We start from the raw sequence: 17,515 nt of genomic DNA on the forward strand, positions 1-17,515 counted from the left end.
CTGAGCATCCCTTGGGGCACCCCGAGCATCTGGGGTTTCCCAGAGCATCCCGGAGCACCCTGAGCACCCTCAGGGGCACCCCAAGCATCCCGGGGTATCCTGACCATCCCTGCACACCCCAAGCATCTTGGCACACCCGGAGCACCCCGGGGTACCCAGAGCATCCCCGTGCACCCGGATCATGACGGCACACCCCGCACATCCCCGCGCACCCGGCAGAAACCCCTTACGATCCCCTCGTGCACCCGCGGAGGGCGCCCGAGCGCGGGGCGGTCCCCGTTAGCAGGGGCGGCCCCGGGGCGGTGCCGGGGGCGCTGCCTCCCCCCAACCGGAGCTGCGGGCGCGGGGCGGCGGCAGCGGCGGTGCCGCCATGGCGGAGGCGGCGGTGCAGTGCCGGGTCCAGTACCTGGAGGATGCCGACCCCTTCGGCTGCGGCAGCTTCCCGGAGCCGCGCCGAGCCCCGGTTTACGCCGTGGCGGAGGCGCTGGCCCTGGGCGCGCAGCTGCCCGCGCTGCACCGGCTGCTCGGAGCGCCGCTGCCGGTAAAGGGGGGGGCGGCGGCGGAGAGCTGGGGGGGGGTCCCGTGCGGAGCGGGGCTGCCGGGACCCTGCTGAGCATCCCCGGGCAGCGCTTCGTGGGTAGGGGGGCAGCGGGGCTGGGGGCTCCCCGGTGCTCGGTTGTTTCGGGGTCCGGAGGGGGGTCGGGAGGGGATGGAGGAGCCGGTGGTTTGTGGCTGGGGGGCTCGGGAAAATGCGCGGAGAGAGCGGGCGAAGCCACGGCTCCATCCCTGCAAGGGGCAAGTGCTCCTGTGACTGTGTGTCCGTGTCCGTGCGTCCGTGGCCATGCGTCCATGCGGTGCCATGGGGACGCGGCGGCTGCCTGGGGTGACCCGGGCGCAGGCGGTGCCACCGCACGTCCCCAGGCTGCTCGGAGAGAGCCCCGGGGCCCGCCGAAGCGGTGGCCCTCGCTCCCGCCTGAGTCACGGCGGAATTGGCGAGCCCCACCGGTGGGTGATGCCATTTCTCATCCGGCCCCTCGTGAGTCGTCTCGGAGGAAGTGGCTGCGCTTGTTCAGGCGGTTTCCCATCCGACAGCCACCCTGGCATGGCCCGGCAGCTGCCTTCGTGTGCCAGGGACGCGGGGTAGCGGCAGCACCGCTGCTGGGGAGCGCGCTCCCGTGCCACGCTGTAATGGAGCGGAGCTGAGCCTCCGGCCGCCAAACGCCGCGGGCAGGATCCGGGCGGCCTCGCTGCAGCGCACGGAGCCGCAGGGCCACCGGCCCCCGTCCCGCTGCTTTTGTTTGTACGTCGGGGCTGGAAAGCTGTGCGGAAACGCGTGCGCTGCATGAAACGTGCTGAGCGACTTCCTCCGGCATGTCGTGGGCAGCGGAGGACACGGGCTCCGTGTGGAGGCCGGGAGGAGGCTGGAGCACGGCGCTGTGCCCTGCTGTGGGTCTTGGAGGTCTGAGGCTGGGCTGGCGTCCTGTCCCCAACATGATCCAGGCTAGGAGAGAGGGATCGGGGAACCTGGAGCCTCCTCTCCCTGGGGACCTTCCCACCCAGGAGTCTTCTGTTAGCGTGATGCTTTCAGCGCATCCTCTACGGTCACCTCTGGCTGGAGACAGGCTGGTTTTCTGCTTTCCGAACACGGCCCCGTGGGCATGGGACCTGGCAGCACCTCACTGATGGCCGAGCATCTCCCTCCTGCAGCCTGTGGCACCGCAGGAGCAAAGGCAGGGGAGGCAGGGACAGGGGCAGGAGGGGGCGATGGGATGGGGGTTGCTCTGAGCCCTTTCCCTGAGCCAAACAAGCTCCTTTCATCCCCACTTTCATTTTTCTTGGAGCAGAGCAGCAGCATCTCATGTTGTCACCGTCATGGGATTTTTAGGCGGTGACTAAACGGAGTCTGTTTGGGAACAAACAGCCTGAGACATGACGAATGGAGCGAACTCAAATTTCAGGCATGCGTCCTCCTCCCCGGGCAGGAGCTGCCTGTAACGGGATCGCGGTCCCGGGGTGCCACCGCGGGCACGGGGATGCTTGTTGGGGCTCGCGCGTGCCAGTGCCTCCACCGCCAGCCTCCTGCCCTGCAGAGCGTGGCTGCTCTCCCATCCCACGGGCTGGGTCCGAATCAGGAGCTGGCACCCCGGGGCAGCCTTATCCTGGCACGATATCTCCCATCGTTCGGACGTGCCCGCCGTGCCAGGTGCTGCTCTCTGCTCCATTACTCACTGCGCTAAAATTAGTAAATGAGTAGACAGGTTTTTTATTATTATTTTCTTTTCCCCCTATAAATCTGCTGTAAAAGCTCAGCTGGGGATGCCGCTCAGCAGCACACTCCCGGGGAGACCAGGAGGGAGCAGGGCCGGGCCCCTGCGCATCCTCGGAGAACCGAGCAGTCTCCTCGGGACAACCTGCCCCAGGGACCCACCGGATCCCATGCAGGATTTGCCCTCCCTGCCTTTTGCTGGGGCAGATGGTTTCTCGCACTGGCATCTCTGCGTGTCCCCACCGAACAGCCCGGCCTGCCCTGTGACACCCTCGGCGCTTCCTCTCCCCGCAGCTGATGACTTTTTCATGTTTTCCGGAAAGCGTGTTTGTGCCTGAAATACCTTCCCGCTTTGTTTTCCCCAGCCGTATTGTTCTGCCTCGAGCTGATGCTATCTCGTCTTCGCTTCCAGCAGTTCTGCAGCTCCGCTGGGTGATGCTCCCTCTGGGTGCGGGTGTGTTTTTTAAACCCCTCCAAGTGTTTTTCTGCAAAACCCATGTTTTCTACAACAGCGTGTGACCGCTGTAACAGAGATCCCTTTGCGAACCAGCCTGCTGGGCACAGCCAGAGCGGCGCTGGGGCTGCAGAACCGGATTGCAGAGGGTGGCAGCGAGGCCGTCTCTGTGCCACCGCTGCCCCTGGGAGCTGCCTTGGCGAGGTGTCCCCTCGCTCTCCAGAGGCCGCCGTGCTCCCTTTACCCGTGCCCCACACCAGCGCTCTCTCATCCCCCAGTCCAGGGATTTTCCAAACTGTTATGAAACCAAACTGTCCGGAGCCACGCTATCCCACTCCTCGCCAGGAAACCTGCAGAAGAGCAAAAAACTGCTGCGTCAGCACAACAGGTTGTGGTCCGAGTGCCCGGAGCTCTGGATTTTGGTGGATTTTGGGGATTATTGAGCCACACGGGTGCCTCTGGTAGTGGTGAGAAGCAGGAGCTCAGGCCTGGGTGGAGAGGGCAGCGCATGAGCAAGTGTGCAGGTCTGGGCCAGCTTGGGGCTGAGTGACCTCCAGAGCCCTCCTGCTTTAATTTTTTTTTCCTGCCCTTACGGGCAGCGCTCCCATCCATGTGCTGCCATCCGTCAGGCAGGAAAGGGTAGGAGGCAGCAACTGAGCGCCCTGGTGACAAACACCCCCACCAGCCCCAGAGCGAACCCAGGTGCCCGAAGCATGGTGCGTGCCCTTGGCTGCGTGCTGGGGCTGCTCCTGCGCGGGGAGAGCTGCCCACGGCCCTGTCCACCTCCTCCGCCATCGCCTCCGGGTGCGAGAAGAGTTTAGAAGAGAAGCTGCAGACGTTTACAGACATTATAGCGTGTGTTTGGAGAGCGAGCTGTGCAGGGTCTGCTGGCACGAGGGATTTGCCTGAGTTTGAAGTGCACAGAGGTGGCAGCCCCAGGCGTGGGGGGCAGAGCGGTGCTGATTGAAGGATGCCGTGCGCTGCGGGTGCTGCAGACGTTGCTACAGCTGCTGCCAGGTCCTGCTTCATGCTGTGTAAAATTCATCCTGAGCTTTGTGTTCAACTACCGCCTTGAGTCTGAGCCTCAGCTGGAACAAACAGCGCCGGTTTCAGCAAATTCCCCTTCCCAGAAGAGCTGCGTCGGGCGCCCCGTGGCACGGCTCTCTCCAGTTCGCAATCTGGGCGTTGCGCTGGCTCTGCCCCAACACCAGCCTCTGGCAGGGGTTTTAAAGCATCTTTGGGTTTCTCCTTACCCAGCTGGGGCTGGTTTGGGTTCTGGGTCCGTCCCGAGGCCAGCACAAGGAGGCGAGGACCATGCCCATGTCGCATGTTTCCACCAAAGGGTTTCTTTAAATATGCTCTCTTAGAGCCGCCCAGAGCATTACGCAGCTCGACGAAGTTGGGAAATTGTGGTTGCCAAAAAGAAGAAAGTGTTAGAGACGGGGGGAAGTGTTTCTGCAGCTGGCAGATAAGGAGGATGCCGCGTCCTCCTGCAGCCCAGGGGAGGCCAAGGGCGATGCTCCAGCTTGCATACGGATTTTCGGGGAGCTGCTGCTCACACAGGGTAGGAGCTCAGGACAGGTTGCACCTCTGAGCGGCACCAGGCTGCTGCACCCAGGGTGGGTTGTCTGGGTCCCAAGCATGACGGATGCTCCCCCATCGGCTACATCAAACCTGGGGAGCTTCCCTGAGCTAACGATATGCCTGCTGGCCCTGCGGACGTCCCTTTCACTCGTGCAAGGCTCTGCTGGGACAAGTCCTGGTCCAGCTGGGTGGCATGGGGCTGTCCTTGGGGATGCTTCTCCAGCACATGGCTTGGAGCAGCCTGCAGCTCCGTGTGGGACGCCCCTGCTTGGACAAGTGGTGTGGGTCAGCAGAGAGAAATTCAGCTCGTTCTGGCAAAGGCTGGTACAGCAAGGATGGTTTTAGATGCGTCCGTTTGTCTCCCTTGGCTATGGAGACCTCCAGACATGCTCACCGGTGGGGGCACCTCCGTCACAGCCCCATGGTTTGGAGAGGGCAGTCCCGCTCCAGCAGAGCTAGCTTTCCATAGGAGGTCGTTTGCTGGCTGTGCGTGTCCTCGCTGAGCTTTGAAGCTCACGGTCAGGGAGATCCCATGTATTTCCACCTTCCCCAGCTTTCAATTTGGAGCTGTTGGGGTGGCACTGAGCTTTCGATGCATGCAGGAGACCTCTCCAGGCTGCTGAGAGCCGTGCTGCTGTGCAGGGTCCTTGTTCCCTCTACGGACTGGCACCAGCACCAGTTTCGTGGTCCCAGCAGGGCCCCAAACTGCTCTGCCCGCTGCCTGGAGGACGCCAGCAGCGCTATGGGAGCTGCGTGCTGGAGGTGTGAGTGTGGGATGCTCTCCTCCTCCCCCCTGCTCCGCTTCGTCCCCGGGCTAACTGCGGCCCTGCGCTGTTTTAAAACGCTTTCCCATGCCGGAGGCAGACGGATCAAAGCTTGCTGGTGACACCAGGGCTCAGAACAGGGACACAACCCTGCACTGGGAGCTGTTGTCACCCTGTGGCCCCACCGTGCTGTCCCCAGCAGCATGACCGCAAGGCTCGGATCTTTTAAAACCTTGTCCGAGGGTGCAGGAGCAAGCCCAGCCGTGAGGTCCAGCATGGAAATGCCAAGCTGGGAGGCTTGGCAGGGCATCCCCGGCATGGGAGGGCCTGTCCCTGTCCCTGTCCCCATCCCCATCCCCAGGGGATGGCATTTGTTGGGCGGGAGCATCCCTTGGGCTCTGAGCTCCCCTCATGGGGAGCACGGCCAAGCTCACACGGGAAGCGTGCGGCCGCCAGCTGGGACATGTCACCGGCCCTGATAGGAGCTGTGGATGTTATCTCCGGCTTGCAGGGCTCTGGCAACCAAGCAGAGGCAATTTTTTTCCTTTGGGAGCTGCTTTTTGCTGTGTTTGATTGCTCCCGGGTGCTGGTTCATCCTGCCGTGCCTGGGAGGGTGCAGAGAAGCCCAGGAGAAGCCTCGGAGCAGGATTCGAAGCCTTTCCCCTGCAAGCAAGCCCTCAGATGGTGTTTGCTTGTGTTGCCATGGCCAGGTGGAGTGGGATGCAAACAACGCAACGACTGCGTCTAACCCGACAGAGCTGCCCTGCCAAATTGCCACTTTTCTGGAGGCTTGGTCAGACGCCAGGCTGTTATTCCAACGCATGTGGCACGGTGCTGTCCTGACTTCTGGTTTTGAAGCCCCGCTGGCGGCAAAGTCAGACGTGCAAAGGTTTGCGCAGGCTTGTGACTCAACGGAGAGCAAGCACAGGGTGACGCTGGGGCCAGATCCAGAGCTGGTGGTGCTCTGCCAGCCTGTTCCAGCACGTTGCCAGCTCTCCCAGCCCTTGGGAAGCAGCGGGGACGCCGGTGGAGCCGTGACCATTAATAACAGGGATTTATCCCTGCTGTAGCGAGGGATGAGGGATGGCACAGCAGGCATGCCAGGACACAGAGGATGCATTAGCAGCAGGAGCAGCGTTAGGAGCAGGAGCAGCGTTAGGAGCAGGAGCAGTGCTGGGTTTGATGCTTCCCCGCCCCGCCACGTGGCCGGGTGCGGGGCTGAGTCATACGGGGCAGGTCAGGCACCCACAGCCACTGGGAAACCCGTGCAGGGCTTGCCGTGTTTGTGTGCTGCTGCGGGGGTGAGGGAGGAAACCAGCCCTGCCCCGACTGCTCCCCGCTGCGGGACACGCTGGCAGCATCAGGCTGGGTCCCCCGCCCCAGGGACAGTCGATGGCACGGGTGCCACCCTTGCCCTGTGTTTTTTCCTGGTGTGGGCTTCGTGTTTCCCCCCCAGGTCCGATGCTGGTCCCCTGGGCTTTCCCTGCGGCGTGCTGGGAGGGAGGACACGTCCCCGTGGGGATGGCGCTGCGGGGGGGACGAGGTGGTGTCACCTGCGGTCCTGCAGGACCAGCTTGGGGACGTGGGTTTGTGCAGCCGGCAGGAACATCACTGTCACCGGTGGGGACACGAGGTGGGCACGGTGGCTCGTGTCTCATCCCGGTGGCTCGTGTCTCATCCCGGCTGTCTGCATCCCCAGCTGGAGGACTGCACGCTGCAGGTCTCCCCATCCGGCCACTACCTGGACCTCGACCTGTCCCTGCTGGAGCAGAAGGATGACCTGGAGGGTTTCTACGAGGAGGTCAGGTGAGGCACACAGGGCACTGGGGACACGGGGACGCCGCGTGAGCGAGCGCCGGCGCTCACCCTCCTTCCCCCTCGCCCCAGGAAGGGCCGGCGGCCAACGCTGATCCTGCGCACCCAGCTCTCCGTCCGCGTCCACGCCATCATCGGTGAGCCGGGCTGGGTGGTGGTGGCCGTGGTGGTGGCCTCGTGGTGCCATGAGGCTGCCGGGGTCCTCCCCCCTCTGCAGGTCGGGGCTTCTGCTTCTCAGGCTGGGAACGCATCGCGCACTGCGGGTACTTTGGGTCATCCAGGCAAGACCTAAATATAGCCGTGGAGAATGCAAACAAACGGCTTACACGGGGACAAGAGCGCTCGGACAGCTCGAGTCTTTCCATCCGGAGCAGGGGGAAAAGCCAGCACGGAGCGGAGCGGTGCTGGGAGGGGAGGGCAGGGACCGGGGCTGGGGTCGGGGTCGCGCTCCCCGCTTGCGGTTCCCAGGCTCCGGGCTGCTCCGTGCCCCAGCCCCATCGGCCCGGCAGCGCGGCTGGGAGGATGCCGGGAGCTGGGGTTTGGCAGAGCGCTCGTCGGCCTGGCTGGGAAGCAGCGTGGGCAGCTGGCCTGGGGCTCGTTACAGCTCCGAACCTGACCCGGGGAACTTGGGACGCTCGGATAATACAATTTGGAGTTCAGAGCGGGCAAGCGAGAGGAAACCAGAAACGCAGCTATTTTTAAAGAAGTAATAAATAGAAAAGCAGTGAAACAGAGAAAAATGGATTTGGTGAGCTGTGGGCCTCCTTTGAGGGCTGCCAGCCATGGGACGGGGACAAAGAGGGGTGGCAGAGCGGGTGTAACGGCGCCCGGTGCCCCATGGTGGGTGATCCCAGCAGGGTGAGATGCTTCCTGAGATGCCCCCAAACCTCGCGCAGGGTCAGCACTGCCCTGGGGCTGCTGCTCCCACACGGTGGGGAGGAATGGCTAAAAGTGGCTCTGCCTCCTGTCCGTGTTCCTGTTTCGGTTCTGCGCAGGAAACCAGAGGGGATATTTATGTCTATGCAGAAAAATTAAAAAAAAAAAAAAAAAAGAGAGAAAATAGGAAGGTGGCAGCGCTGAAATAAGCAGCTGAGGGGGAGCTGCTGCTGTTCCACCCTTGTGTGGCCACGTGCCCCAGAGAGCCGGTGCTGGCACTGGGAGCATTTCGGAGCTCCTGGCCAGGCCATCACTTCACATCTCCCGTTTCACAGAATCATAGAAACACCCAGGTTGGAAAAGGCCTTCAGGATCACTAAGTCCAACCACTTGACCTGCCAAGTCCCACCACTAAACCATGTCCCTTAGTGCCACGTCCACGCGTCTCTGAAACACGTCAGGGATGGGGACGCCACCACTGCCCCGGGCAGCCTGTTCCAACCCTTTTCCTTGCAGAGAAGCTGTACAACTCGCAGGGGCCAGAGCTGCGGCGTTCCCTCTTCTCCCTCAAGCAGCTCTTCCAGGTAGGTGGCCCCAGGTCCGAGTCCCCAGCCAGGGGCTGGCTTTGTCCCCACCACATGCGCTGGGACAACGCCTGGGCTTCTCCCTGCAGGAGGACAAGGACCTGGTGCCCGAGTTTGTGAACCTGGAAGGGCTGACGTGCCTGATCAAAGTGGGGGCAGAGGCTGATCAGAACTACCAGAACTACATCCTCCGTGGTTGGTACTTGGTCCAGGGGGTGGTGGAAGGCTGGGGGTGTCCCTCTTGCAGGGTGGAGAAGGCTCTGCTCAGGGTGGCTACCATCCCGTGACCTTGCCTTGCAGCCCTGAGCCAGATCATGCTCTTCGTGGACGGGATGCAGGGTGTCATCAACCACAACGAGACCGTCCAGTGGTTGTACACGCTGTCGGGAAGCCTGGTAAGCAGCAGTGACCCCTCTCTGTGGCTGTCCCCATGTGCTGTCCCTTGGGGGGTTCACCCCACACCTCGCCTTCGGAATGGGCTTGGTGCCTTCCTACCCTCAGGCTCATTGGGTGCTGCTCACAGAAGTCACCCAGAGTCCCCAGACAAATGTGACCATGCTCCTGGGCACAGAGGTTGAACATAAGAGGGGGGGGTCCCACCCCAGGCCCCTTCTCAGTGCCCATAGGACATCAGGATCCCAGCTGTAGGACCCTGGCCCCACAGCACCGTGACCTGTCCCCAGAGTTGGTGGTGAAGCCACCAGCCCTGGGGCACGGGCACAGCCACCCCGTGCTGGCAGCGCCCTGCCACGGCCGCTGTCCCTTGTCCCAGTTCCGCCTGGTGGTGAAGATGGCGCTGAAGCTCCTGCTGGTGTTTGTGGAGTACACGGAGCCCAACGCCCTGCTCCTCATCCGTGCCGTCAATGCCGTGGACCAGGCGAGAGGTGAGTGCAGCCCCAGCTGCCAGCGAGATCCCTGCTTGGGGATGGTTCGACACAGAGGACACGTTGTCTGTCCCACGCCAACCCCCTGTGTGATGGCCACAGCCCATGGGAGCCCACCAAGAGCCCCCAGCAGGGATGGGGATGGGGGGAGATACTGGGGATGCAGCGTGCTGTGTCCCAAACCTGCCCCAGCTGCAGCCCTGGTGTCACCTGCACCCGTCGCTTGTCCCAGGCGTGTGTCCGTGGTCCAACCTGATGGCTATCCTGCAGCAGCGCAACGGGGCCGACACGGAGCTGCTGGTGTTCGCGATGACCCTCATCAACAAGGTCAGCACCGGGGGTGGCCATGCCGTGCCGTGGGGCCACCCTGTCCCCATCGCACCCGTCCCAGCCCTGTCCCTCTGCTCCTGGCCAGACGCTGGCTGCCCTCCCGGACCAGGACTCCTTCTACGACGTGACGGACTGCCTGGAGCAGCAGGGCATGGAGAGGGTGGTGCAGCAGTACCTGAGCAGCAAGGGCACCGACCTCGACCTCAAGCAGCAGTTCGTGCTCTACGAAGTGAGCGGGGCACCCTGGGGCGATGTCCACGTCCCTTTCCCTGGGGAGGGTGGGTGTGCGGGGTGGGAGCAGTGCCCAGGGGGCTCACCGGGCGTCCCCGTCCCCTCTGCAGAGCGCTCTCAAGCTGGAGGACGGGGTGGAGGAGCCGTCGCCGGGTGGGCGCAAGGAGAGGAGGAAGACAGATGAGGGCCGGCGCGGGTGGCGTGCTCAGGGCAGCTGTGCCGAGCCTAGCCCCGACCCCCAGCCTGTGCTGGGGAGCCCCAGCACCCCAAAGGAGCCCCCCGTTGAGGACAGCCCTGAGCCGAGCATCCCAGCGGAGTAAGTATGGGATGTGAGGATACCGGGATGCAGCATGGGGGGTCCCCCCCAGGTCTCCATCAGTGCCACCTCTTTCTCCAGGCCATGCCCAAAGAGCACCTACAACAGCACGTCCAGCCTGCGGCTGTCTCTGCCGTGCACCTCGCCCGAGAAGGAGCAGCCCCCAGGCCCCGGGGAGAGGAGCGTGTACAAGTAAGCAGCCAGGCGGGGATGGTGCCCTGGGGCTGAAGGCAAGGAGGGTCCCACCACCATGTCCCTGCTGGGGTACACCTGTCCCAAGGGAGCACTGGGGATGCAGCGGGGTCTAGGCAGGCATCGGGGCCGGCAAGATGCACAAGCCAGGAGAGGACAGTCTGAGGTGGTCCAGCCAGGGCTTTCACAGCATCATTTGGCCCCACTGGGACACGCACGCCTCTTCTCCAGCTCCATCTCTTCCCCCCTGCTCCTCTTCTCTGGCCGTGCTGATTCTCTCCTCTGCCCACTCTTTCTATCTTTCCTTTTGCAGGCTGCACCAACCTGCCCCTGTCTGGTAAGTGCCCAGGCTTTGCACGCGTGTGATGCCTCCCGGTGCACCCCGCTTGCTGTTCCCAGCCCTTGCATCTCCTCTGCTTGTGTCCTGGCTGGATGGCTGGGACCCCCATGCCACCGGGGTCCCACTTGGGGTGGCAGTGCCCTCCAAACCCCGTTAATGGTGCTCCTTGGTGGTGCAGCCCTGGAGCTGGCATCGTCCACAAGAACCTTCCTGGTGGCTCTGATGATGGGGACGGTGCCCCCACGTCGCCAACACCATGCAGCACCCAGGCAAGGGGAGTTCTTGATGGGGGTCCCCAGGCCATGCCTTGGGGCTGGGGGGTGGGTGCAGGAGACCCCCGTTAGCAGGGGCTAACCCCTGTTTTCCCTCAGGCGGGAGGATGCCCCCTCCTTGCATGGGGACAAGCCTATTCTGAGGAGGTTTGAGTAAGTAGAGGCATGCGTGTGTCTCCAGGCATGCGCTTACTCAGGCCAGAGGTATCTGGCCTTGGAGGGCCGAGGAGCAGGAGGAGGGTCCTCGTGTGTCCCAGCTCCACCGTGGTGCCCTCCTGGGAGCTCGGTCTCACAGCTTGAGGGTCATGGTGAACACCAGCTTGGGACCAAAGAGTGATGGTGGCAGAGGTGGTGGTGGAGTCTCCATCCTTGGAGATGCTCAGAAGCCACCTGGGCATGGTCCTGGGCAACCTGCTCTGGGTGGCCCTGCTGGAGCAGGGGTTGGGCCAGGTGACCTCCAGAGGTCCCTGCCAGCCTCACCATTACATGGCCATGCTTCCCCTGCCTTCGGCTCCTGGTGGGCTGTGGCATCCCTGTCCCCCCATCCCCAAGCCATAGTGGCATTACCCATCTCTCTGAAGGGCTTGGAGGCAGCTGGGGGCATGGATGGACCCTGCTGTGGTGCGGCTGGTGCCGGGGGTTTTGGTGCAGGACCCGGCCCGTGCGGTGCTTGCTGTGTGGTGCCATGTGGTGTGGTTTGCCCGTCCCCACCTCCCCTGCCCCCTGGTGCCCCCAGCTGATGGCTGCCCCTGTCTCGCAGAGCTCGCTTCCTCGAGAACCTGGCTGCTGCCCAAAAGGAGAAGATCTCCGCCATGGCCAAGGGACGGCTCGACATCCTCAGCGATGTTGCTGCGGAGCATCTCGTCGCTTGGGATGGGGACAGCGGCACCCCTGAGCCCGGGACGGAGCCAACCAGCATGAGTATGTGCAGGAATGGGGTTGGAGCATGTCCCCTCTGGGCCCACCAGGATCCGGGAGTGGGTGGCAGTGGTCCCTCTGGCCCATGATGCTGGGTGCCATGGAGGTGCTGGTACCATCCCACTCCAAATACCAGTGTCTGAGCGTGCTCCCACCAGGGAAAGTTCCCCAAACTCGACGTGCAGCCCAGCAGCACCCTCCTGTTGGGCGGGCTGTCTCACCCCCTCCCCATCTCCCTGCAGGGTCCCACGCAGGCCGGCAGGACACCACCGACTCCTGCAGCGCCATCTCCTCCGATACCAAGTTCATGCTGGACATGCTCTACGCTAAGGGCTCCTCGGAGCTGGGGAGGCAGAAGGTCTTCCCCGAGGGGCTGTCGTCCTCCCCCTGCCAGGGTGAGGAGGAGACGGGCAGCAGGCAGAGCTGCGCTGAGGGACGCGGTGGTCGGGAGCAGGAGAGCACCTGGCTCCATGGCAGGGCTCCGGACGGGCCGGTGGCCAGCGCCCATGCCAAGCTGGCACGTGCCGCATCCAACATCGACGCTGAGACCCACACACAGAAGCTGGAGAAAACCATGATGATGCCCATCAAGAAGGACACGGAGCTGTCGTGGGAGCACCTTCAGGCCAGCCCCGTGCAGCTGAAGATCAAGGACCTGGACTTCACTGACCTGGGGGAGGAGGAAGACTTTGACATCTTGGACACGGGGCCCATAGCCAATGGCTCCTTCCTTCCTCCCGGCATCCAGGCAGCGAGCGCTGGAGTTCTCATGGTTCCCCCTCCACCTCCCATGGACCCTGGCTGTCCACCACCTCCCCCTCCACCTCCTATGGTCCCTGGCTGCCCACCACCTCCACCTCCACCTCCTATGGTCCCTGGCTGCCCGCCACCTCCCCCTCCACCTCCTATGGTCCCCGGCTGCCCACCCCCTCCAGGGCTCTCAGGCCCTTCGGCCACTGATGGCCCTTCCCAAGCCAAGAAGAAGAGGACAGTGAAGCTCTTCTGGAAGGAGCTGAAGCAGCTAGATGGCTCTGTGGGGCCGGGCAGGTTTGGGCAGGCGACGCTGTGGGCATCCCTGCAAAGCGTTGAGGTCAACACTGCCAAACTGGAGCATCTCTTCGAGTCCCGGGCGAAGGAGGTGCCGGCTTCCAAGGTACCAGCAAGCTGGCACCATCAGCTGGGGGAGCACTGGGTGGCTGTTGGTTCATGTGGGTCCCCTGGGCATGCACCATCACCCTGACCCTGTGCTGACGGGCACCCACAGCCCCGAGGCTCAGCGGGGAGGTTGGGGCAGGGCGGATGGTCGGTGCATGCGTTTGCTTAGCTCCGGCTCATGTCCGTGGTGCTCTCATGAAGGTGAGCCCTCTGCCTGGCTGCCAGCCTCCGCCCTGTCCTCCCTGCAGAAAGCTACCGACGGGAAGAAGGTGGTGGTGGTGCTGGACCCCAAGAGGAGCAACGCCATCAACATCGGCCTCACGGTGCTGCCACCCGTCCACATCATCAAGACGGCCGTGCTCAACTTCGATGAGTTTGCGGTCAATAAGGAAGGGATCGAGGTGAGAAGCTGGGCCCCAACAGGGTCCTCGTGTGGGTCCTTTCCCCTGACCAGGAGGTCTCCGTGCCCATGCTGGCAGTGTGGCACAATGTAGATGGCCTTGAGGTGGCACGTCACATCTCCCACCAGCATGGGGAGCGGCGATGTGGCTGGAGTCTGACGTATCCCCTTGCCTGCTTTAGAAAATCTTGACCATGGTCCCAACTGAGGAGGAGAAGCAGAAGATCCAGGAGGCCCAGCTGGCCAACCCCGACGTGCCCTTGGGCTCTGCGGAGCAGTTCCTGCTCTCCCTGTCCTCCATCAGCGACCTCACGGCCAGACTCCAGCTCTGGGCCTTCAAGCTGGACTATGAGAGCCTGGAGCAGGTACGGGGCCACCTACCCCATCCCTCCTCACCACTGCCAGCCCCAGTGGGGTCCCTGGGATGAGCCACGTGAGTTCCTGGTGGGACGTGGCCATGTCTGAGTACGGGAGGTGTCCTTCTGGTTGGGGGCAGGCTGCAGGTCCCTAAGGCAAGCGTGGGGCGGTTGTGCTCATGTTTGAGGGCAAATGCTGAAGCCCCCAAGGGAAGTGACACCCAAGGGGTCTGACCTGCCCCCATCCTCATCCAGGAGATAGCAGAGCCGCTGTTTGATCTGAAAGTGGGCATGGAGCAGCTGGCCAAAAATCACACCTTCAAGTGCATCCTGGCCACACTGCTGGCCATGGGCAACTTCTTGAATGGCTCCCAGGTGAGGAACGGGGTGCGGGGCGACGCAGCCAGTCATGGGTGCTGCAAGGATGATGAGACTGACCATGGCATGTGGGTACCCGAGAGGGACCACGTGAGGCTTGGGAAGGTGCCTGAGGCTGGGTGGTGTGGGTGCTGGTGGTGGTCCATGTGGTCTGCTGGAGGTTGGGAGGGTGGAGGGGCCCTGCTGAGTCTGTTGGGGTTTCAGAGCAGAGGCTTTGAGCTGGGCTATCTGGAGAAGGTCTCGGAAGTGAAGGACACGGTGCACCGGCAGTCCCTGCTCCACCACCTCTGCCAGATGGTGGTGGAGAAGTTCCCAGAAACCACGGACCTCTACTCAGAGATCGCCTCCATCACACGCTCCGCGAAGGTGAGGCCAGGCCCAGAGCCCACACCTCCACCCCACCACCAACACCACCCCGAGGGCTGACATCTCCCTCCTCCAGGTCGACTTTGACGAGCTGGCCAACAGCCTGGTGCAGCTGGAGCGGCGCTGCCAGGCCTCCTGGGACAACCTGAAGGTGATCGCCAAGCACGAGACCAAGCCGGTGCTGAAGAGCAAGCTGACGGACTTCCTCAAGGACAGCACCCAACGTATCGTCGTCTTGAAGGTGGTCCACAGGCGCGTCCTCAACAGGTGGGCGGCTCTCCGCGAGCAGACCCCTGGCCCCGTGGTCCACCCGTGGTGGGAAGGACCTGCGGTGACCGGCGTCCCTGCAGGTTTCACTCCTTCCTGCTGTACCTGGGGTACCCGGTCAGCGCCGTGCGGGACGTGAAGGTGATGCCCATCTGCAAGCTGCTGCGGGAGTTCGCCCTGGAGTACCGCACCTGCCGGGAGCGCGTCCTGCAGCAGCAGAAGAAGCGCGCCGCCCACCGGGAGCGCAACAAGACCCGGGGGCGGCTCATCACCGAGGTACGGGGCTGCACCGCTGGCCGCGTCCCCCCAGCGCCCCAAGGGCCGCCCCATGTCCCCAACGGCCGCCTCTCGCCCACCTGCAGACCGAGAAGTTCTCCAGCATCGCCGAGGCCACCGCACCGCCTGCTGTGGTGTCGGCCAGCCCCGAGCAGCAGGAGCAGGCGGAGGTGGGCCATGAGAGCATGAAGAGCGTCCTGAGCTTGCCCACAGACGTCCCTGCCCGACGCAGCCGGGCCAGCCGGGGTAGGAGCGGGCTGGGGACAGGACAGCAGAGCGGGGCAGCCCATGGGGACACCGGGCTGATGCCAGCATCCTCATACCCCCACGCAGGGACAGGGCATGTCACCCCAAGCCCAGGCTCCCCGGCCCAGGAGGACGTCCCCAGCTCACCTGATGACGCCTCAGACGAGATCATGGACCGCCTGGTGAAGTCGGTGACGCAGAGTGCCAACCCCCGGCCCTGTGCCAACAAGGAGCGCAGGAGGTCCCGCGGCAACAGGAAGTCCCGTGAGTCCCTGTTGTCACTGTCCCCGCGCCTTGTCCCACCTCTCTGTCCCTGCCGCCCTGTGCTGTCCCCTCTCTGTCCCCATGCTCTGTCCCTGTACTCTCCCAACCCCGTGTCCCAGCCCAGATGCTCTTTCCCATCTGTGCATCTCCATCCCCATGCCCCGTCCCATCTCTGTCCCCTTGCTCTGTCCCCATACTCTTTCCCATCTGTGTCCCCGTCCCATCTTAGTGTCCCTGGCCCCGTGCTCTGTCCTTGCACTCTGCCATGTCCGTGTCCTTGCCCAGATGCCTTGTCCCATCTCCGCATCCCTGTCCCTATGTCTGCATCCCGTGCTCTGCCTCTGTCCCTCTACCTTGTCTCATCTCTTGGTCCATCTAGTCTGTCCCCTCTGTATCCTGTCCTGTGTCTGCGTCCCTGTCCCCTCGCTGCCCTATGCTCTGTCCCATTGCTGTCCCCATGCCCTGTCCCTGTACTTTTTCCCATCCTTGTGTCCCACTCCCATCTCTGTGTCCCTGTCCCCACACCACCCCATACCCTGTCCCTGTCCCCATGCCCTGCCTCCATCCCCACTGACTGCTCCGGAGCCCACACAGCCCCAGCCACAGGGCACAGGACCTACCCTGGGACCCAAGCATGTCACCAGGATCCCTCGTCCCCCACCCCAGGGCCACCTCCCCAGCACACGGGGCCCCAGCAGCCGCTCTCCTCTCCCCGCAGTGCGACGGACGCTGAAGAGCGGGCTGAGCGAGGACTTGGTGCAGGCGCTGGGCCTGGGGCGGGCGCCGGGCATGGAGGTGTGACCTGACCGCCCCTGCAACCCGGGGGGGCCCTGCCACCCGCACCCCGCAGGGAAGGACGCGGGAAGGACACTGGCACGCTCAGCACCCTTGGTCCGGCGTCCGGCTCCGGAACAGGATGGGAGCGATGCTGTGAGGCTGCTCCGTGGGGGCCAGGATGGAGGACGGGGAGAGTGTGAGTCGTGGAGGGGTCCGAGCAGTACGACGGGAGAGGGGGCCCCGGCCCCGGCCCCGGCCCCGGCCCCGGCCCTGGCCCCAGCCCGGACCCCCTCTGGGAACTGGGTTGGCCAGTGGCCACTGTGGCAATAAAGTGTTGTGATGTGTGCTGGTGGCATTGTCCCTTGTCCCTGCTCCTGGACTGGGGTGCTGGAGGATCTCGGGGCTGGGGCGATGCTCCCTGCAGCAGCCCTGGGGCAGCCAGCACCCCGGCGCTGAGCAGGGTGGGCTCGGGCTGTGGAGATGGAGCCCTTGCAGACCCCCACTCAGGAGGGCAGGGACCCCACAGCTCACGGGCCGGGGGCAGTGTGATCCCCCCATACTGGGACACCCAGGGGACCCTGCCAGGAAGAGGACTGCTGCCAGCACCGGGCCAGGCTCAAGGCTGCACGCTCAAGGGCAGGATGGAGCACAAGGCCATGGCATGGTAAATAACAGACTGGGCAGCGCTGCAACGCCCCGATCCAAACACACCTCTCCCTTGTAGCCCTCTCCTGGGGTGTTTTTGGTGGACCAGGCCCTGGGCATGGGACGTGTACTTGTCCCTGCCAGCCTGGCTGTGGCACCATCTCCGTGCACTTGGCAGAGACAGGCCGGCTTTGCAAGGACAGCAGCTCCCTGTCCCCGTGTCCATGCCACCTCCTGGCCGTCCTGGGCATGAATTAAACCCCAAACCAGGAGCCGGCGGGTACCATTTCTGAGCATCCCGCTGTGGCAGGAGATATCTCACCACTTTCCGCAGCAGAGGTCACTGTGCTTGGGGCGCCGCCACCCACGGCGAAGGCATTTGGGAAGGGTGTCACGTCATCCATCACCGCAGCTCCGCTGCCCCAGCACTGCCGCCGGCCCCAAATCCAGCACAGCAGGTCTCTGTGGCTTTCAAAGAATGAAGAAAAACTCCACCGGGCAGGGCAGCTCCTTCCTCGCCTTCACCGCCACACGGGGTCTTCCCCCGCCACCAGACCCT

At 63.8% G+C, this 17,515-nt stretch overlaps 1 protein-coding gene across 2 annotated transcripts; it reads left to right on the forward strand.

Moving 5' to 3' along the window:
• The first annotated feature begins 310 nt into the window (after positions 1-310).
• On the forward strand, positions 311-16,660 carry FHOD1 (formin homology 2 domain containing 1). Of its 2 annotated transcripts, XM_067004155.1 has the most exons (25): positions 311-541; positions 6,768-6,874; positions 6,956-7,020; positions 8,276-8,343; positions 8,433-8,538; positions 8,644-8,738; positions 9,116-9,227; positions 9,460-9,554; positions 9,643-9,786; positions 9,899-10,104; positions 10,186-10,296; positions 10,610-10,633; positions 10,815-10,908; positions 11,006-11,061; positions 11,669-11,829; positions 12,069-12,979; positions 13,230-13,382; positions 13,564-13,746; positions 13,993-14,112; positions 14,320-14,481; positions 14,558-14,748; positions 14,832-15,024; positions 15,111-15,270; positions 15,358-15,534; positions 16,253-16,660. In XM_067004155.1, exons 1-25 carry the CDS (start codon positions 371-373, stop codon positions 16,333-16,335), a joined length of 3,948 nt encoding a protein of 1,315 aa, XP_066860256.1. In that variant the 5' UTR covers positions 311-370; the 3' UTR covers positions 16,336-16,660. The 2 variants fall into 2 exon arrangements, with proteins under 2 accessions (XP_066860256.1, XP_047934683.2); XM_048078726.2 differs by lacking the exons at positions 10,610-10,633; positions 10,815-10,908; positions 11,006-11,061 and having other exon boundaries at positions 312-541.
• The last annotated feature ends 855 nt before the right edge of the window (positions 16,661-17,515 follow it).

Source organism: Anser cygnoides, chromosome 12 (assembly GCF_040182565.1).
Source record: "Anser cygnoides isolate HZ-2024a breed goose chromosome 12, Taihu_goose_T2T_genome, whole genome shotgun sequence".
Taxonomy (NCBI): Eukaryota; Metazoa; Chordata; class Aves; order Anseriformes; family Anatidae; genus Anser; species Anser cygnoides.

Coding starts and splice junctions, on each gene's coding strand:
- FHOD1 (XM_067004155.1), top strand. CDS start 371: ATGGCGGAGGCGGCGGTGCAGTGCCGGGTCCAGTACCTGGAGGATGCC. Junction 10,634..10,814: donor CACCAACCTGCCCCTGTCTG/GTAAGTGCCCAG, acceptor TTGGTGGTGCAG/CCCTGGAGCTGGCATCGTCC. Junction 10,909..11,005: donor CACCATGCAGCACCCAGGCA/AGGGGAGTTCTT, acceptor CTGTTTTCCCTC/AGGCGGGAGGATGCCCCCTC.